Source organism: Schistosoma haematobium, chromosome 7, assembly GCF_000699445.3.
Source record: "Schistosoma haematobium chromosome 7, whole genome shotgun sequence".
Classification (NCBI taxonomy): Eukaryota; Metazoa; Platyhelminthes; class Trematoda; order Strigeidida; family Schistosomatidae; genus Schistosoma; species Schistosoma haematobium.
This window is the reverse complement of record NC_067202.1, coordinates 12,972,631-12,988,292: the sequence shown is the minus strand read 5'-3', so window position 1 is coordinate 12,988,292 and position 15,662 is coordinate 12,972,631. Positions and strand designations below refer to the sequence as shown.

Here is a 15,662-nt window from a genome sequence, read left to right as displayed (position 1 = left end):
ACTACCGTTGCAAGTATGTCATTTAGTGAGAAAAACTGATCTCGTTGTGTGGATGAATTGTGGCAACTTTAACTGATCCATATATGTACCAGGTTTCACATTATTTTCCAACTAACTGACTGGCACAAGTCACAATGGCTCGTTAAACATTATTTTGTAATGGTTTTCTCTATCCTTTGGTAGTTCACCCAGATTAAATGAAAACATAAACAAACTTAGAGTAATGGATGAAATATAAATCAAACCTGTTAGTGAAATTACATTTTCTGACCTACTTCAATTTTCAATTTAAGAACTTCATAATTATTGGAAAACAATATCACTAACCTTGCAGTTTACCAAAAGCTATCAATGATCCAGTTAATGTAATGCCTCCAATATATGTGCCTAAATATGCCACAGTTTTCATAAGTTGTAATGCACCATAGCAATTCGGATCCAAAATTAAATGAGGCATTTCAACCATATAGTTTGCAATACATGTAAGTACAGCAGCGGCACCGACTAGACTGTAACATTCCAATATTAAAACAAAATGTTTAAACTTCACTGAAATCATGCATTATGTTATGAATCAAGTTGTTATTTCTTATTAACACATTAGATAAAGATTGAATATTCATAAGTTTTCTGTACCGTTGAAATATAACCCATTTTACAAAATAACATAATGATTAGACATATCTTACGTACTCGATTCCACCAAGTTCACATGAATATGTATTGCAGGAGTAGAAAGGAAAGTTTTGTTTAAAAATAATTCAAGATCAATAGATATAATTGGAAAGTATAAACTTCAATAAAGTGAATGAGACTATTACTACTCCCTACTTCTTTGCCTCACTGACTAGAGCAAGAAATCAGTTGCTGTATCGACGCTTGCTGGTTAAGACGCACTAGACTCACATATACATCTACGATATTCATTTATATTGTCGATCACAACGATGACATTTAAGAACCTGAGTAATTACCAATAAAAGCAGATTGTAGTGAAAAAAGTATTGAAACTTAACGAGCAGAATTCAAACTAAAAAATTAATGTAACAAAAGTTCGTCTTCCTCTTAAGTTTTATTTGGAGATTAACATTCCCAAAATGTTTTACACTCCGAACTGACTTCAACTAAACTTCAGCGCAGAAAACTAGAGATCACTTGACAGCTATTTTGTTGTAGTATGAGATACTGTTAAAGAGTATGCTCATGACCTTACCAAAGAATAAATACAGGAATTCCAGGCTTCGCCATCAGTCTCTTACCTTTAAAGCAATTAACTGAAATATCTGAAATTTTTACCATTGACTACCATAAAAAGATTTTGATCTGTCAGGTCTTCTGGTTTTGTGAGGAAAGTGCACTAGATCAATAAGTTTATACAGTTTGGAGAGATCTCTTAGGGACTAAGGAATCTATCTGTCTTTCAGCCAGTAAGTTGCATGTTCAAATTTAGTTCCATCTAATTGGATTTGGGCAGTCAGATAGTACCATTAGCCCCTACATATTTAAAATGTTATTCAAACTCAGATACATAGATTTATGATTGACAAGTTTCAAGCAAACAATTTCACTGAATAAATATTTCTCAAAGAGAATTTCAACATCAAAATCCCAATAAATATGTACATAAATTATGTAAACACGAATGTTGATCCAAACCCTCAGATCATTATGCTAATCTTAAATGAAGTGCATTTAGCAAAATATGATTATAAAGAAAAAATTGATTTAAAGTAAGATTGAACATTGTCAATATGATGATAAAAATATAAAATCTTATTACCACTGTAAACATTACATTATGAAAATATCATCTATGAGTATTTAATTTCAATTATTCTTAAAAATTCATACCTATAAACAGTGATAAAAATAAGATATACTATGCAGTAACCTGTGACATTAATTAGAAGGCTAAGTAAAAAAAAAAACGAAACCTGTTAAGACAAATTAACACTAAATCAATCATTCTGTACAGTATTCTCTACACTATATTCAGTTCATTTGATAAAATAAAGATCTGTAATGAAAAGTAGAATGTTGAAAGTTATCGTGAAGCAAATTTAAAAATGATTGATAAACGACCAGCCGGAAGAGGTTGTATAATAAAAATTAGTGTACAGATAAGATTTTAATGGCCCATTATCTGACTTCAGTTAGATCATATGATGATTGTTATCGAAATATACATTCCACCAGCCCTCGTATGTTTTTATCGACTTAATAAGAATAATGGATTGTAATAAGCCAAATACGAGGATAAATTTTGAATACATAAATTTCATACACTCATTGACCCAAACAGTTAATCAGGGAAAAAAAGCGGAGAAAACGAAGCAAGATGGAACGAAGTAACACGCAGAAGAGAAAGCAAGTTAACCAACTCGTTTTGATCGAGCGTTACTCAATATGTATAGTCAGATCAAAAACAAGTTATAGACACGTAATGGATATCTAGTGAGCAACTGACACATTTACGATAATACAAAATCAGAGTTAATAATCGAATAATCAATAATATTCAAATGTCGCTTGAGAATAAAGAATAAATTGATCTATCGACAAGCTAGAATAATCTATGTGTGCTTGAAATAGTACCAGCCATCACAAGATGAAATACTACAGGAAATAGGTTACCACTTATTCAACAATTCTTTCAACTTTAATTATGATCATGACGAGGTATTAATATTCATCAGATGTTGGAGATCAAGATCATAACACTAATCAGATGAGATGCAGATAAAGAAATCAACTCGGGCTAATCTACTATACACAAAACTTTCTAGATCAAATTTCATTGTTTCACGTTGAACATAATCATAGTTTGAAACATAATTTAACATTTTTATCGAGTAAATCTATGATACTTACAAGACAACTTGAATGAACATTTATCTCTCGTATGCGTGCATAAGTTCTCAAGAACAGTTTAAATAATTAAACTAAATCTTTTAGATTAATCACAGTTACACAAATAATTGAATTCACCCAAATTAGTTAGTAATCCATTAGATTAGATTTGTATTTCTAAAGTGAATTTTAAAAGAATTCTCATTTGTAATTATTTCAAAACTTATGTCTAAATATTAAATTACCTATGAAATAAAGCAACCATTTGTGGTAGATCTGTAACTTGAATACGTTTAGCAGCAATGGAACCTATTAATGATCCACCAGTTAAACATGCTCCCATTTGAGTAAGTAATTCTAAATTTGGCTGTATAAGTCCTAGAGTAGATATTAGTCCACTTGTTACACCAATCATACCCAAAGCATTACCTAGAAAAACAACAAAACATATGCATAAGTTAACTAAAATAAAACCTAATTAGGTTGACAAAGTGATAACTGATACGATGACTAACAATTAGTCATAACAATCAGATCTCCTTAACTGATTAGAAAGTATGATCCATGAACTGATTTCTTTTAATCCCTTATGATATTTTACCATATTTATTCTATGGCAACATTTTATGTATAAACATATCGTCCTACTGTATTAAAAGTTTTTTTTTACCAATCTATTGATCTTAGTACTTTTATTTAAAATCATTTGGGTGCTTAATTCAATAAAACATTATCATGTAAACCTATTACTCGATCATAATTCATACAACCGAGTTCTCATTTATAGAACAGGATTCTTTCCATTCATTTCAACAATTGAAATTTCGTTCTTCATACCCATTAAACCAATCTCTATAATCATAATCATTATAAAAGCATAATTCTTATGAAATCTATTCAAAAAGTTGAAATGAATGGGCACTAATTGAAGATTAACCACACAACAACAAAAAAAAGCAAGAATCATACTATTTGGAAGGTTCCAACTTTGATTTCATGACTAACCTCAAGTTCATAATTTGATATATACTGATAGAATTTAAAAATTAAATTGTCATCATTTTGAAGAAAAACAAAGGATTCATTAAAACGAATGAATGAATGGACCCCTTTCATTTTTTTTAAAAAATTACAAAGTACCCCTATGGTAGTTAAAGAATGAAATAGGTTTCTACGACACACAGTTAAACTTGCGATAGAGAATACAGTCTTCATTTTTTTTTACAATTACACTTTGACATATTGATGTTTTTCTTCAGATATCTAATTTGTATACTGATCAATATCAAACGAAAACAGTTAAAAATACTTACGTAACAATTTGATATGTATTTATTTAGGATAAATTACAAAATCTACCCTATTTGTAACCAATTTCTTAAGTTGATTGATAACTAACTTGAGAATTGCATTTTCTTAAAACCAACGAAACATCATAATTAAGAAGCATGAGAGAATTCACTTTATTTTTAAAGAATTAAAATGTAAGTTACTGAAGAATTTTAGAATAGATCATAATTGTTAGCGGGACATAGACTGGATTAAAGCATGCTCAATGCACGATTGCTTTGGTGCACGCTGATTGACTAATTCTTGTCCAATCAGCACTAGTCGATACTTGGAAAACACTCTAGAATCTTCTCGTGTAAAAACTATAAATATACTAACGTTTTTCCTATTGTGCTTCTTACTTGCTTCTTACTTCGATCTAACATTGTTATTTGGAATATAATCTCTTTTCTGTTCAACCGTGTTCTGATTTGGGGACTTGTCGAGTGAATCGGTGTCCGAGAATACTAAGCAATAGGAATAGCTGGGTCATAACCGTAAGAAAGAGATTATAACAATAATTATTATCCAATATTGACTGATTTTGAATTGAGTCAATCATGAATACAAAACTTTTCTAAAGAACATCTAAATGAATGCTAACAATGTAAATGATACTAAAATTTAATACGAATTTCTAGAAAGCTAAGACAATTAAGGTTATTAAAAGCCTAACAATATTGAAAGATAACGATTCTTTAAATTTCATAATTCTTCAGTAATCAGAATTTAATTTTAACATGGAAGAGAAAAACATACCAACACGACAACGTTTTTGACTGGATAAAGCAGTCAATGCACCAATGCAACAAAGTGAAGAGGCTAAGTATGTAGTTTGATGCATATCAGTTAATAATGATGGAGGCACAGTTAAAATACCATATCCATAAACGCCTAATAGTCCAGCCGCTGGAATGGTAAGTAAATAATTGTATTCTGGTAAGTCAGTGGGACGTTTGAACATATTCAACATTCTTTGAGTAACAACAAAACCGCCACCAATATTGATCGCTGACAAAAGAGTAGCTGATGCTGCTAAACTCTCAGGCACACTGGATGGATATAAACCACCACCCATTAGAAGTAAACCTCCAACTGCTGTAATACCGGATATAGCATTAGTAACAGACATCAGTGGAGAATGAAGTGCTGGAGTTACTCCCCAGACTGTATGATAACCTAAATAATTGATAGTTAGAAAAAGATTTATTACCCATAATCCTAGGGAAATAATTACAATAGCTATAGAAAATTTAATAGTAAACTCAAGTAAAGAACTAGATACTATGAACTAAACTGGTGACAGAAAGAATTCGAAGTACAGCTATATCAATTTAATATTCTTTGGTACACTACACAAAATGGGAATCACCAGGAAAATAAATGACAGTGAAAACATAAAACTGTATATAGGAAACCGGACAAATAAAGTGAAAAAATATCAGTCATACATATTGAACAGCGGCCAGATTGAATATCTTGGCTACCTGTTCCTGCCATCTAGATATTTCAAAAAAGTTATATGTTTGTGTTTGTCCTAACACACCATTATGTCTAATAATCTCATAACCTATTCAGGCGCGTTTGTAAAACGTTTACGACGTTTCGCTGTACAAGTTACATCAAGATACAATCAGAAACATCGTGGTGGATGACAAAATGCATGCATGGATTTGACTGAACATGATTCAGATGTAGGATCCTGAATTGCTTAAATGTGGCTGGTGACCACTCAGTTTTTATCGTGAGGATTGATCAAGAAATAAGAAAAGGAAACTTGTTGAAATACATTTCGCCGAGAATTCTATATTTTACCAAAAATATAATATTGAATAATGCCATTAATAATAATTATAATTATTAATATAATCAGTATACAACCTGATAAAATGTACCTTAGTCAAAGTATTTATAAGATTGACACAACCGGATGAAATTATAAACATGAATAGCAAAAAGTATTTGAAATAACGTAGTAACAATGACAATCAGTCAATCAGCTACAACGTAAGACCAGGCACATATATGCATCGGTCCAGGTTGCCATACTGCATTAGCACAGCAAGATGAACACCGGATTCATAGGAGTGGTTAGGTCAAATGTGGTAGTATATAGGAGAAAGATTGCATATAAGGATACAGTACAGGAAGAAAGAATTAGTTAGTAGAAAGAAAGATATGAAGTGATTTTAATCTCTTAGTTTAAGGGAAGACAGGGAGTGTATACACCTACGCCATTGTGATCGATTCTGAGCCATGTCACCAATAAGAAATATTAAACGTTAGTAACATTGTTCCAAATGACAGAATGTAAAAGCATATACGACGGAATACTGAAACTCAAGATTAAAATGAAGAAACGTTATGAACGGATAGGTAAAGCCAGGGTAGAATTTTTGCAGTCAAAGAACATTAGGAACTCCAAACAACTGTCAGTCAACAACACAGTCATAATTCTCAATAAAAACATTAATATAGTTCGATTGTACAGAGCCGAATCTTGGAGAACTACTACAACCATCACCAAACAAGTACAGGTACTTATAAACAGTTTTCTACGGAAGACACTCCAGATCTATTGACCAGAAACCATCTGCAATAACCTGTTATGGCAAAGAACAAACGGATTTCCAGTTAAGGAAATTCGGAAAAGGCACTGAAGGTGTATATATAGCATTTGACGGAAATCACCAAACTGCACCACAAATCAAGCTTTAACTTGAAGTCCTCACGATAAAATGAAAAGAGTCAGACCAAAGAACACGTTGCACTGCGAATCGGAGGCAAGCATTAAAAGAATGAACAGAAGTTGGCAACAACTGGAAAAGACGATGCAGGACACAGTTGGTTGAAGGATCCTGCGCTATGCTCAACTAGGGGTAACAGGAGTAAGAAAGTAGGCAGTTAATGTATTCCTACCATTGTAAATGATTTTGAGTGATGCTACAACCAACCACTGATCACGATTGTTGCGTGGGCACCTACATTTACTAACATGACTCAGAGCAACAGACTAATAGTTTTATGGGCTGGTGCCATGTTGTGGTTTCATCATCTGTAACTGTATTCCAACCTATTTCCACACGATAAACGAGCATTTGAGTCAGTCAGTCAGAAACAACGTAGAACTTCGTACGTATGTACATCAGTTCGAGTTGCCATACCACATTAGCACAAAGATGCAGTTATCTATTCATGTCCCGTAGTGGTAGAGGTGGTAAGAGTATAAGCAGTAATCCGAAAGATTGGGGTTTGAAGATGTGAACAACCAAATCATATGCTTTTAATGTCTATCATACTGAGTTTTTTTTATCTTTTTGCACGAAGTACTATTAATAAATAAAACAGAGAACACAAATTACTTACCTACAATACTCGAAAGGCCGAATGTTGTTAACATAGTAGTAAATGCTGAAGAAGGTGAATATAGACCCAGTCCAACTAAACCACTTAAGCAAACCGACGTCGATATAGCAGAACGAAGTTTATTTTTAAAGACAGATGAGGAATCTTCAAGTTGCAATGCTACATTGCTTCCAGCTTTACTTAATTGTTTACTATTAATTAATTTTGATGATGATTTCGGTTGAGAACGTACAGGCGGAGGCCACATAAGTTCTCCCTTGATCAAAAATACAATGCACCACATGGATGTGATAGCAGTAATGAAAAATACAGATGAAAGTAATTTTTTAATGTTTTGAAACAAGATTGAAAAGTTATTAAAAAAGTGAAGTTGATAATCTAACTCAATACACAATAATTGTCGTTAACAACTAACGATTGATGTGAAATACCGGTGGCGAGACTATAACTTATGGACGAACCAATCACGTATAAGATAACAGGTATCGGATTTTGGCGCAAAATTCACTAAACCATTTGGTTAAATAGAGTTTTGTCATTATACCTGATGTCATTTCGTGATGAAAACCCTAAATCTAATTCTTAACATTAAACATCAACTGTAAATTATAATTCGAATTCGTCACACAAATTTGTAGCCTTCATTTGGTCCTAGTTATCAGGTGGACACTCCCAAGTTCAGTCTAGCGTCGTTCAAAGGTCGTCCATAAATCATAATCCCATCATACCGGTTAATAATGAATAAATGAAATAATTAACCACTAGATTGATATGCTTATCTAACTTAATTAAAGGATATATTCTAATCAAATTGCACCTTTTTATCATTGTTAAATGATGAAGAAAATGTTTTTTCAATCTGTCTTATCTATAGTTTACGAAACTAAGAAACCCTACATAAGGAATTATCAAGATTTTGGTAAGTGATTGGCACATTAAATAACACCTAAGGATAATAAAATATATACCCATAAGAATTAATAAGCTTTCAGTGTTATACCAAAATAAGGAAAAAAGGTAATAACCTATAATGAATGATTGCATATAAAGTCATGATGTTAACAAATTCGAAACACATGAATTTTGAAAAGAAATTCTCACTTTTGTTTATGTAGTGCATTGGATTCCGATTACTAAAATGGTTAAGAAGATATCTGATCAATATCAATAGTGTTACTACCAGGGTGATCTCACGTTATCACTCAATTTTTGTTATATTAATTCTAGTCTTACTAGTAATGGTAACGAAGAGTATCTTTTTACTAAATGAATATTTCTCATATGACCTTTGGCCTTTTATTATTAACTGTCTCTGTTTTTAGCTGGTGTTTACTTTCGTTATTTCATGCAACATAAAAGGTGATGTTGATACATTTAGTTAACATAACTATTTCAAAAGAATTTTCTAGTATTTACGTGTAAACCATCAATAATCAAGTACGTTTATATATTAGTCGCTTGATCTATCTAGTTCATGTAGGTCTCACATTATACAAGAATATCATAATCGTTCTGTTTAAAAAAATCACAGGATCTATTGGTTTTCGCTAATAATCTTAGATTCTTACTACAAGCAGTAAACTTCAGTATGCTTGAAGGTCATGCTTTCACTATTGACTACACTGAGTTGTAACATAATTTTTGTATTTTTGAATAGTAATGTGTTCCAAAACTTTTTCCCTATTAGCGGTTAATTACTGTATGCCATCTACCGTTATCAACAATTTTAGACGCATATACCAAAGAACAACGTAGAAATTGTGTCTACAATAGGACCGTTTATGTGAAATTAGATCACCTGTTCATTAATTCATACGTATCATACAACACAAAACCCCAATTATTATCATTACTATCAGAAGGGGTTTTGTGGAATTCTTAGTAAATTCATTAGTTGAAATCATTAGTTAATTGAAGCTAGACCACCATGGAAAACATGGAAGCACTGGACGGCCGTTTCATCCTAGTATGGGACTCCTCAGCAGTGAGCATCCACTGATAGGTCCTTGGTCCAAATCTCTCAGGGGGCGGGATCGTGGGTGAAAGAAAGAATTTAACGTTATTGAATGAACACGTACACCGTGAACACAAGTAAACAGTTAGCAATAAAATTATAGACTTTTGATTAGCGAATAAATTATATATAAAACTCACATTATATAATATAAGGCTATCACGAATTACATCATCTTCTAAGTTAAGATAAAATCGGTCTTTCGATCCTAAAACAGACGCGAATAAGTCAATCAGCTAAACAATAGAATGAAAATAATATCCTTGAATTAGCCAAATTTACGTTATTTTTCTTGCCTAAATAACATCACTACAAGATAAAACATCGCGCATAATTTAAACTCTAACTATAAAGCATATAGACTAATGAGAACTACTTACTACTAGTCAAAAACTTCGTAAACTTATGTTCCTCATATCTAACAATATTGTGCTTACACATCTACCACCCTAAATAGTTCATCCAACTCAGTCAATTCTGTTTTAGAACTTTTACGCTAAAATCATAGACATAACAGAAGAAGTGTTAGTAGTTTGATCTGAGTCAAACTATCGAATACCTCATACATCACTAACTGAGTAGCTAACCTGGACGAATAAAAGTTGAACGATCTTATTAACCGTTGAACAATAATTCTTTTTCGATTCTGAGATTACCTGAGCTGCCAGTTTATCGAGAAAATGCATGTACAAACAAATAAGGTAATTAAAATACTTAAAACTTATACTCACAACACCTTAACGAAATTACCGTGCAAACGAACTCACTGAGGATCAATTGATAAATTCAAAACCATGAAAATAAATACTGATTAAGAGATGTCAAGATATCCTAAATTTTATCAGTTAACTTCTAACATGACTATCGCTACTAAACACTGTGAGTCAGCCAAAAAACGAAATGGAAAAATATTAGTTCTTAAGAAGTTACAACCATAAATAGCTTAATTCTGTCAACTGATATACAACAAACATTAATCAGATTGATTTTAGTCTTCTGACATCTTTGTTAAATTCTCTCTACCGTCATCAGAAAATTTATGGATACATACACTGTTATGTGACAGCATGTATCTCAATCTTATAACAAAAAATTGAATGAACAATTAGAGTAGTTTAAATTAATCAGCATAACTTACCAGGAGGAGTCATCGATAATAGGTAGTTCGCTACATTATTTGAAAATAAAGTTGATGCTTGACCTGGTAATCGACTGGGTAGATCAGTATAACCAATATGAGCAACATTATGATGATATGTTAATTTGCCTGGTACTGTTGTTTCTACATTTCCTCCAGACTCTGAAGCCAAGTCGACAATAACTGACCCCGGACGCATTGATTCTACCATATCCTAAAAAATAAATAAAAGCTGTTTTGTGGAAAGATAAATATAAAAACCAATAAGCCTATTGAATTCAATCCAAGCTAGGAAAAGAGTGAACAAAATAAAGTCTCCAAATTTCAAGTAGTAACAGCACCGTTAACTATATCTAGTAGTAGGAAATAGGCACTATGAAAAACCATTCATGGACACTGAATAAAAAAAGTACTCATACACATCGACAAATCTTTCTAGGTATTTTCCTTTCTGATGACTGAATAAGTGACTCCAAGACATATGTGAAGTGGACGTTAGTGAAAAACACTTACCTTAGTTATAAGTTTTGGCGCTGGTTTTCCTGGGATTAAAGCACTGGTAATGATGATGTCTACTTCTTTGGCTTGTTTTGCGAATAATTCCATTTCTGCTTCAAGATATTTCTGAGACATTTCTTTAGCATATCCACCCCCTCCTTCCCCGGACTCCTGAGTAAAGTATTTGGAAAAAAGATACATAGACTGTACTTCATACATGAAGATACTACTGAATAATAAAATAATAACAATGTCTCTAGTCAAAGTAAACAATGAAACGATCTACTTTAATAACATAAACAAGAAAGAGTGATCATCATTACTCAATAGACCATATATTATATATGTCCAGTCCTCCTTTAATGCTGATCATAAACTATCGACCGATAAGTTATTAGGAACAATTCTGAATGGACGACATCGGTCACTACTCAGTGATCAATCAGTAGTAAATAAATCTGTTTCATAGATGGTCAATCGTGGCCTGGGTAGTCCCGTGATAGCTTTCCTGACTATAAAACTGGTTTACAAGGATTCGAATCCGCCAGAAAGCACCAGCTCCATCAAGACTACCAGTACACCTTGCTGACAAGAGCTGAATAGCACGGGACATTGGTCTAGTGTCTCCAGTCGACTACCTTCAGTCACCCTCTTAGACCATGCCGTCATCGACTATAGGTCTGAGCTATATTGGTAGGTACAGACCACCTGTCTGGTTGAGGTCAGAGCAAAAACCACAGTCAGTGACTGGAGACGTTGGACTACATGGTTCAGAATCATTCATAATGATAAAGGTGCATACATCTTTTTTTTACCTCAGATTCTGAACTCTTGTATTTCCCCATACATACCTTTTCCTTCAGTCTTTACGGACCATAATCTCAATGCTTAATCTCTCTCACTATTATTATTATATATTATTTCAACAGTACTTTTAACTACTTATTATCCTAATGCCATCTGGTTGAACTAACTTGGCACGGTATCTTGACCTAATGGATATTTGTCCTAAGTTCTATGTAACTTTTTAACTGATTGTCTATCAATGTTATTTATGAAAGCTAAATTCCATTAATTAAATATAATGGGAATTTACGAACTAAATCTTTTAATTCAGTTACTAAGAATTTTGTTGTGTTGAGAAATTTCTAGTGATTTACTAATAAGAGACGTAAGTAGCGAAAATTTGACTTAGACTGTAATTCGTAAATTTCATGTATTTTTTTTTTCTGTTCATCAACGTAAACACTGGATTTGATAAATTTTTTGTATGGATTGTTCATAAAAGTGAATTACATTTGAACTGTTCATGAAATTATCTGAAAGATAAATTCTCAAATGTTTAATTTCGTTACCATCAGGAAGATTATTTCTATGAACAAGTTAAACTATCATCGAAAAGTATACATGTAGTATACACTTCAAACCAATATGAAAATATACCTTTAATCGTATAGTATTCAACCTTTATAATACTGATCATACTTAGGCATGATAAATGTTTCCATTATAAGCAATAGTTACTACTGATTATTATATTGAACTCCATACAAAAATTGTTAGATTATGATGGTTTAAAGGTTTTAATATCTTCATTTTATGCAAATATCGTTTGATAAAAATTAGCAAAGTAAAGTACTATTCCTCTCTATCACTCTTTCTATATGTTCTAACTTAATAAGAAAATTTTCAAAAAACCTAGACAATATAGACTTGATAAACATTTTAACCCATGTCTGGGTCAAATTAAAATAATTTATTATTAATATAAAATTCATATCAATACGTTTTAATGGTTTACAGCTTACTTGTATATTTACAGTTAAAAATTCTGCACTAAATGATTCAACTTGTTCACGAACTGCTTCACGTGTATCAAAAGCTCGTACAATAGCACCAAGACTTTTTGCTGTACTAACAGCTGATAAACCTGCTACACCGCCACCAATAACTAATACTTTTGCAGGTGGAATTCTACCAGCAGCTGTAATCTGACCTGTAATCCAACATATATAAGATTATCATGACATTTCAAATAAGAACTGAATATAATTAGTCGTTTTTGTACTAAAATCTACCACTGAGGTAGTTTTGATCAAGATTTTAGTCTACCAAATCAACCACGTCAGAAGTCGGGAAGACATTCATTAATGATACCATACAACTGCATTATATAATGAAGTTGAAAGCTATGAACCAATGAGAATGAACTAGCTCATTATATGAAACCACGTTTACTGTGAGACCTGAAATATATATGTCGTTGTTCTGATGCATTCATGAACTATGCTAACATTTCGCAAATCCAACTTCAATACAGTGAGAGCGACTACCTCTAGCCTCTTCCTCTAGACACCGTTAACCAGACTAAGAAGAACAGTTTGGTAATGGAAGCTCTATTTTTGACGGCCCCAGTGTAAGTGAAAAAGTAAAGTTAACCGATTATATACCAATTACAATGATTAGAATTTATATCATTTTAGAAATAAATCGAAAGTGTGTAAGAAGAGTTCATATTGGATAATCTAATGTAAATGAAATTTGTCTTAATTGATAATGATTTTTTAGCTCATAAATTGTAATTGGATATTACACATCCCCAACAGATTTATCTTTCAGAACTATCAATGGAAGGACATGAACAATGTAAATAAGAGAAAAATGTATGTAAAGTTTAGGATGAGAAACCTAGCTGAAAAAGCTTTCATTTGACACTTAGATATTTTATATAGGAATAAATATCCAGAAAATGAACTACTTCATCTTCGTAATGTACTTACGAGCCTTTTGTTCATCATTTAATAATTATGTTTTTCCTAGAATAATATTTATAGTATGAAAGTAAACAGATCACAGATCGAAAGACTGTCAATTAGGTTAACCTAGATTTTATAAATTAGCCTTTAGAAGGAAATAACTAGAAAACAGAATTAACAATCGGATGAAAAAAGAAGTGTAAACAAATATAATATCATCCATAAAACTATGAATTCAAGAAATACGCCAATTAGCACAGATCTAATGGTTCCTGAACACCAAGATCGAATGATAACAAGGAGGAAAACAAACGATATGGACATCAAATGGAGATATTCATAACTTGAAAGATTGTCGTTTGTCAATTAACAAACCAAAACTTCACCAAATTTAATTTCATGAAAAAGTAAATTATATTTGTGTGGTATACATGTTTAGGTAGTATTTCTCTTAATCTTGAGATTTATTCTATTATAAGTGAAAATCTACTTTTTGACCATACGTCTTACTAGTTCGTGTTATGCTAGAGTTATTGGAACCTTTGTCACACTCGTCATGTTTAAATATTGATAAACATTTCGAAAGAAAACATAATGACGAGTTTACCTCCTTTGATTTCAATTCGTATATGAATTAATCAAAATGTTTGGAAGTACATTAACGTCTAAAAATCCACTTAAATACCGATAACAAATGATCTAAGAATTTATAGTCACGAAATTGTTCCGGAGATTAATTATGAAAGATCTTGGATTTCTTTCTACATAATTTCAGCCAACTAATTTCGTAATATTTAATATAAATTAAGATCAAAGACTGCACTATGTGTATAAATATATATCTTAAGATTAATTTACGAACCAGATTGACTGATATACTTTCGGAGAAACTTAATAGTCAGTTTTGCAGCTTATATACTCCATACTTAGAGAACTAAACTGAATAGTTGCAAACGGCTTTATTTCCATTACCGTTAATTAACTGCCATGAACAATTTTCAGGAAAATGCTAGCTTCGAAATGATATCGATTTATAAAGTTTTTTCGAAATATTTCCATAAACTTGTTGAGCACTCATGCTGCGAATGAAAGCAACAGTTTTCTGAAAATGAACTAGATACTATGTGAACACGATAGAAATATTATTACTTGGAGCCAATAATCTTACCAAATACGATTTTGATAGGTGAATTCATGAATCAATCTAAGCCAAGCCACCACTGACAACCAAAAAGCACTGGATGGCCGTTTCGTCCCAGTATGGAACTCCTCATCAATGTGCATCCACCGTCCCACACTGCTAGGGAGTTCAATACTAAGAAGAAACGGCCGTCCAGTAATACCAGGTTTTCAATGGTGATTTAGTTTAGATTGATTCATGAATTCAACCATCAAAATTACTACAATCTCCACAAATCCCCATTCTGATAATAGTTTAAAGGCTTAAAAGCTTAGACTTGTAATTCAATCAAAACGACAAACAATTTAATTCACTTTTGTGTTGGTTGCTTGAATTTTCCGATTGATGTTTAGGACTGCAATCGACTCCACTGCTAGTCAACCACCATCATCTCAGCTTACAATAATTGTGACTGAAAATAATATTTAGGCGATCCGCACAGTATGCACATATGTGGACAAGAGACTGATCAATTGCTATCCTAATCATCAATGGAAAGATTCAAGCAACCAATACAAAAATGAATTTAAC

At 32.1% G+C, this 15,662-nt stretch overlaps 1 protein-coding gene across 1 annotated transcript in view; it reads right to left on the bottom strand.

Annotated features, from left to right (window-relative positions):
* Positions 1–15,662, bottom strand: part of MS3_00009636 (uncharacterized protein) — a gene marked incomplete at its 5' end in the record, with an annotated part of 34,323 nt that overhangs the window by 13,065 nt on the left and 5,596 nt on the right. The window contains 8 exons of the mRNA XM_012939896.3: positions 328–509; positions 3,096–3,279; positions 4,939–5,358; positions 7,546–7,801; positions 9,700–9,767; positions 10,698–10,911; positions 11,211–11,366; positions 13,004–13,191. Of these exons, the coding sequence (XP_012795350.1) occupies positions 328–509; positions 3,096–3,279; positions 4,939–5,358; positions 7,546–7,801; positions 9,700–9,767; positions 10,698–10,911; positions 11,211–11,366; positions 13,004–13,191 (1,668 nt within the window). The remainder of the gene's footprint in view (positions 1–327; positions 510–3,095; positions 3,280–4,938; positions 5,359–7,545; positions 7,802–9,699; positions 9,768–10,697; positions 10,912–11,210; positions 11,367–13,003; positions 13,192–15,662) is intronic.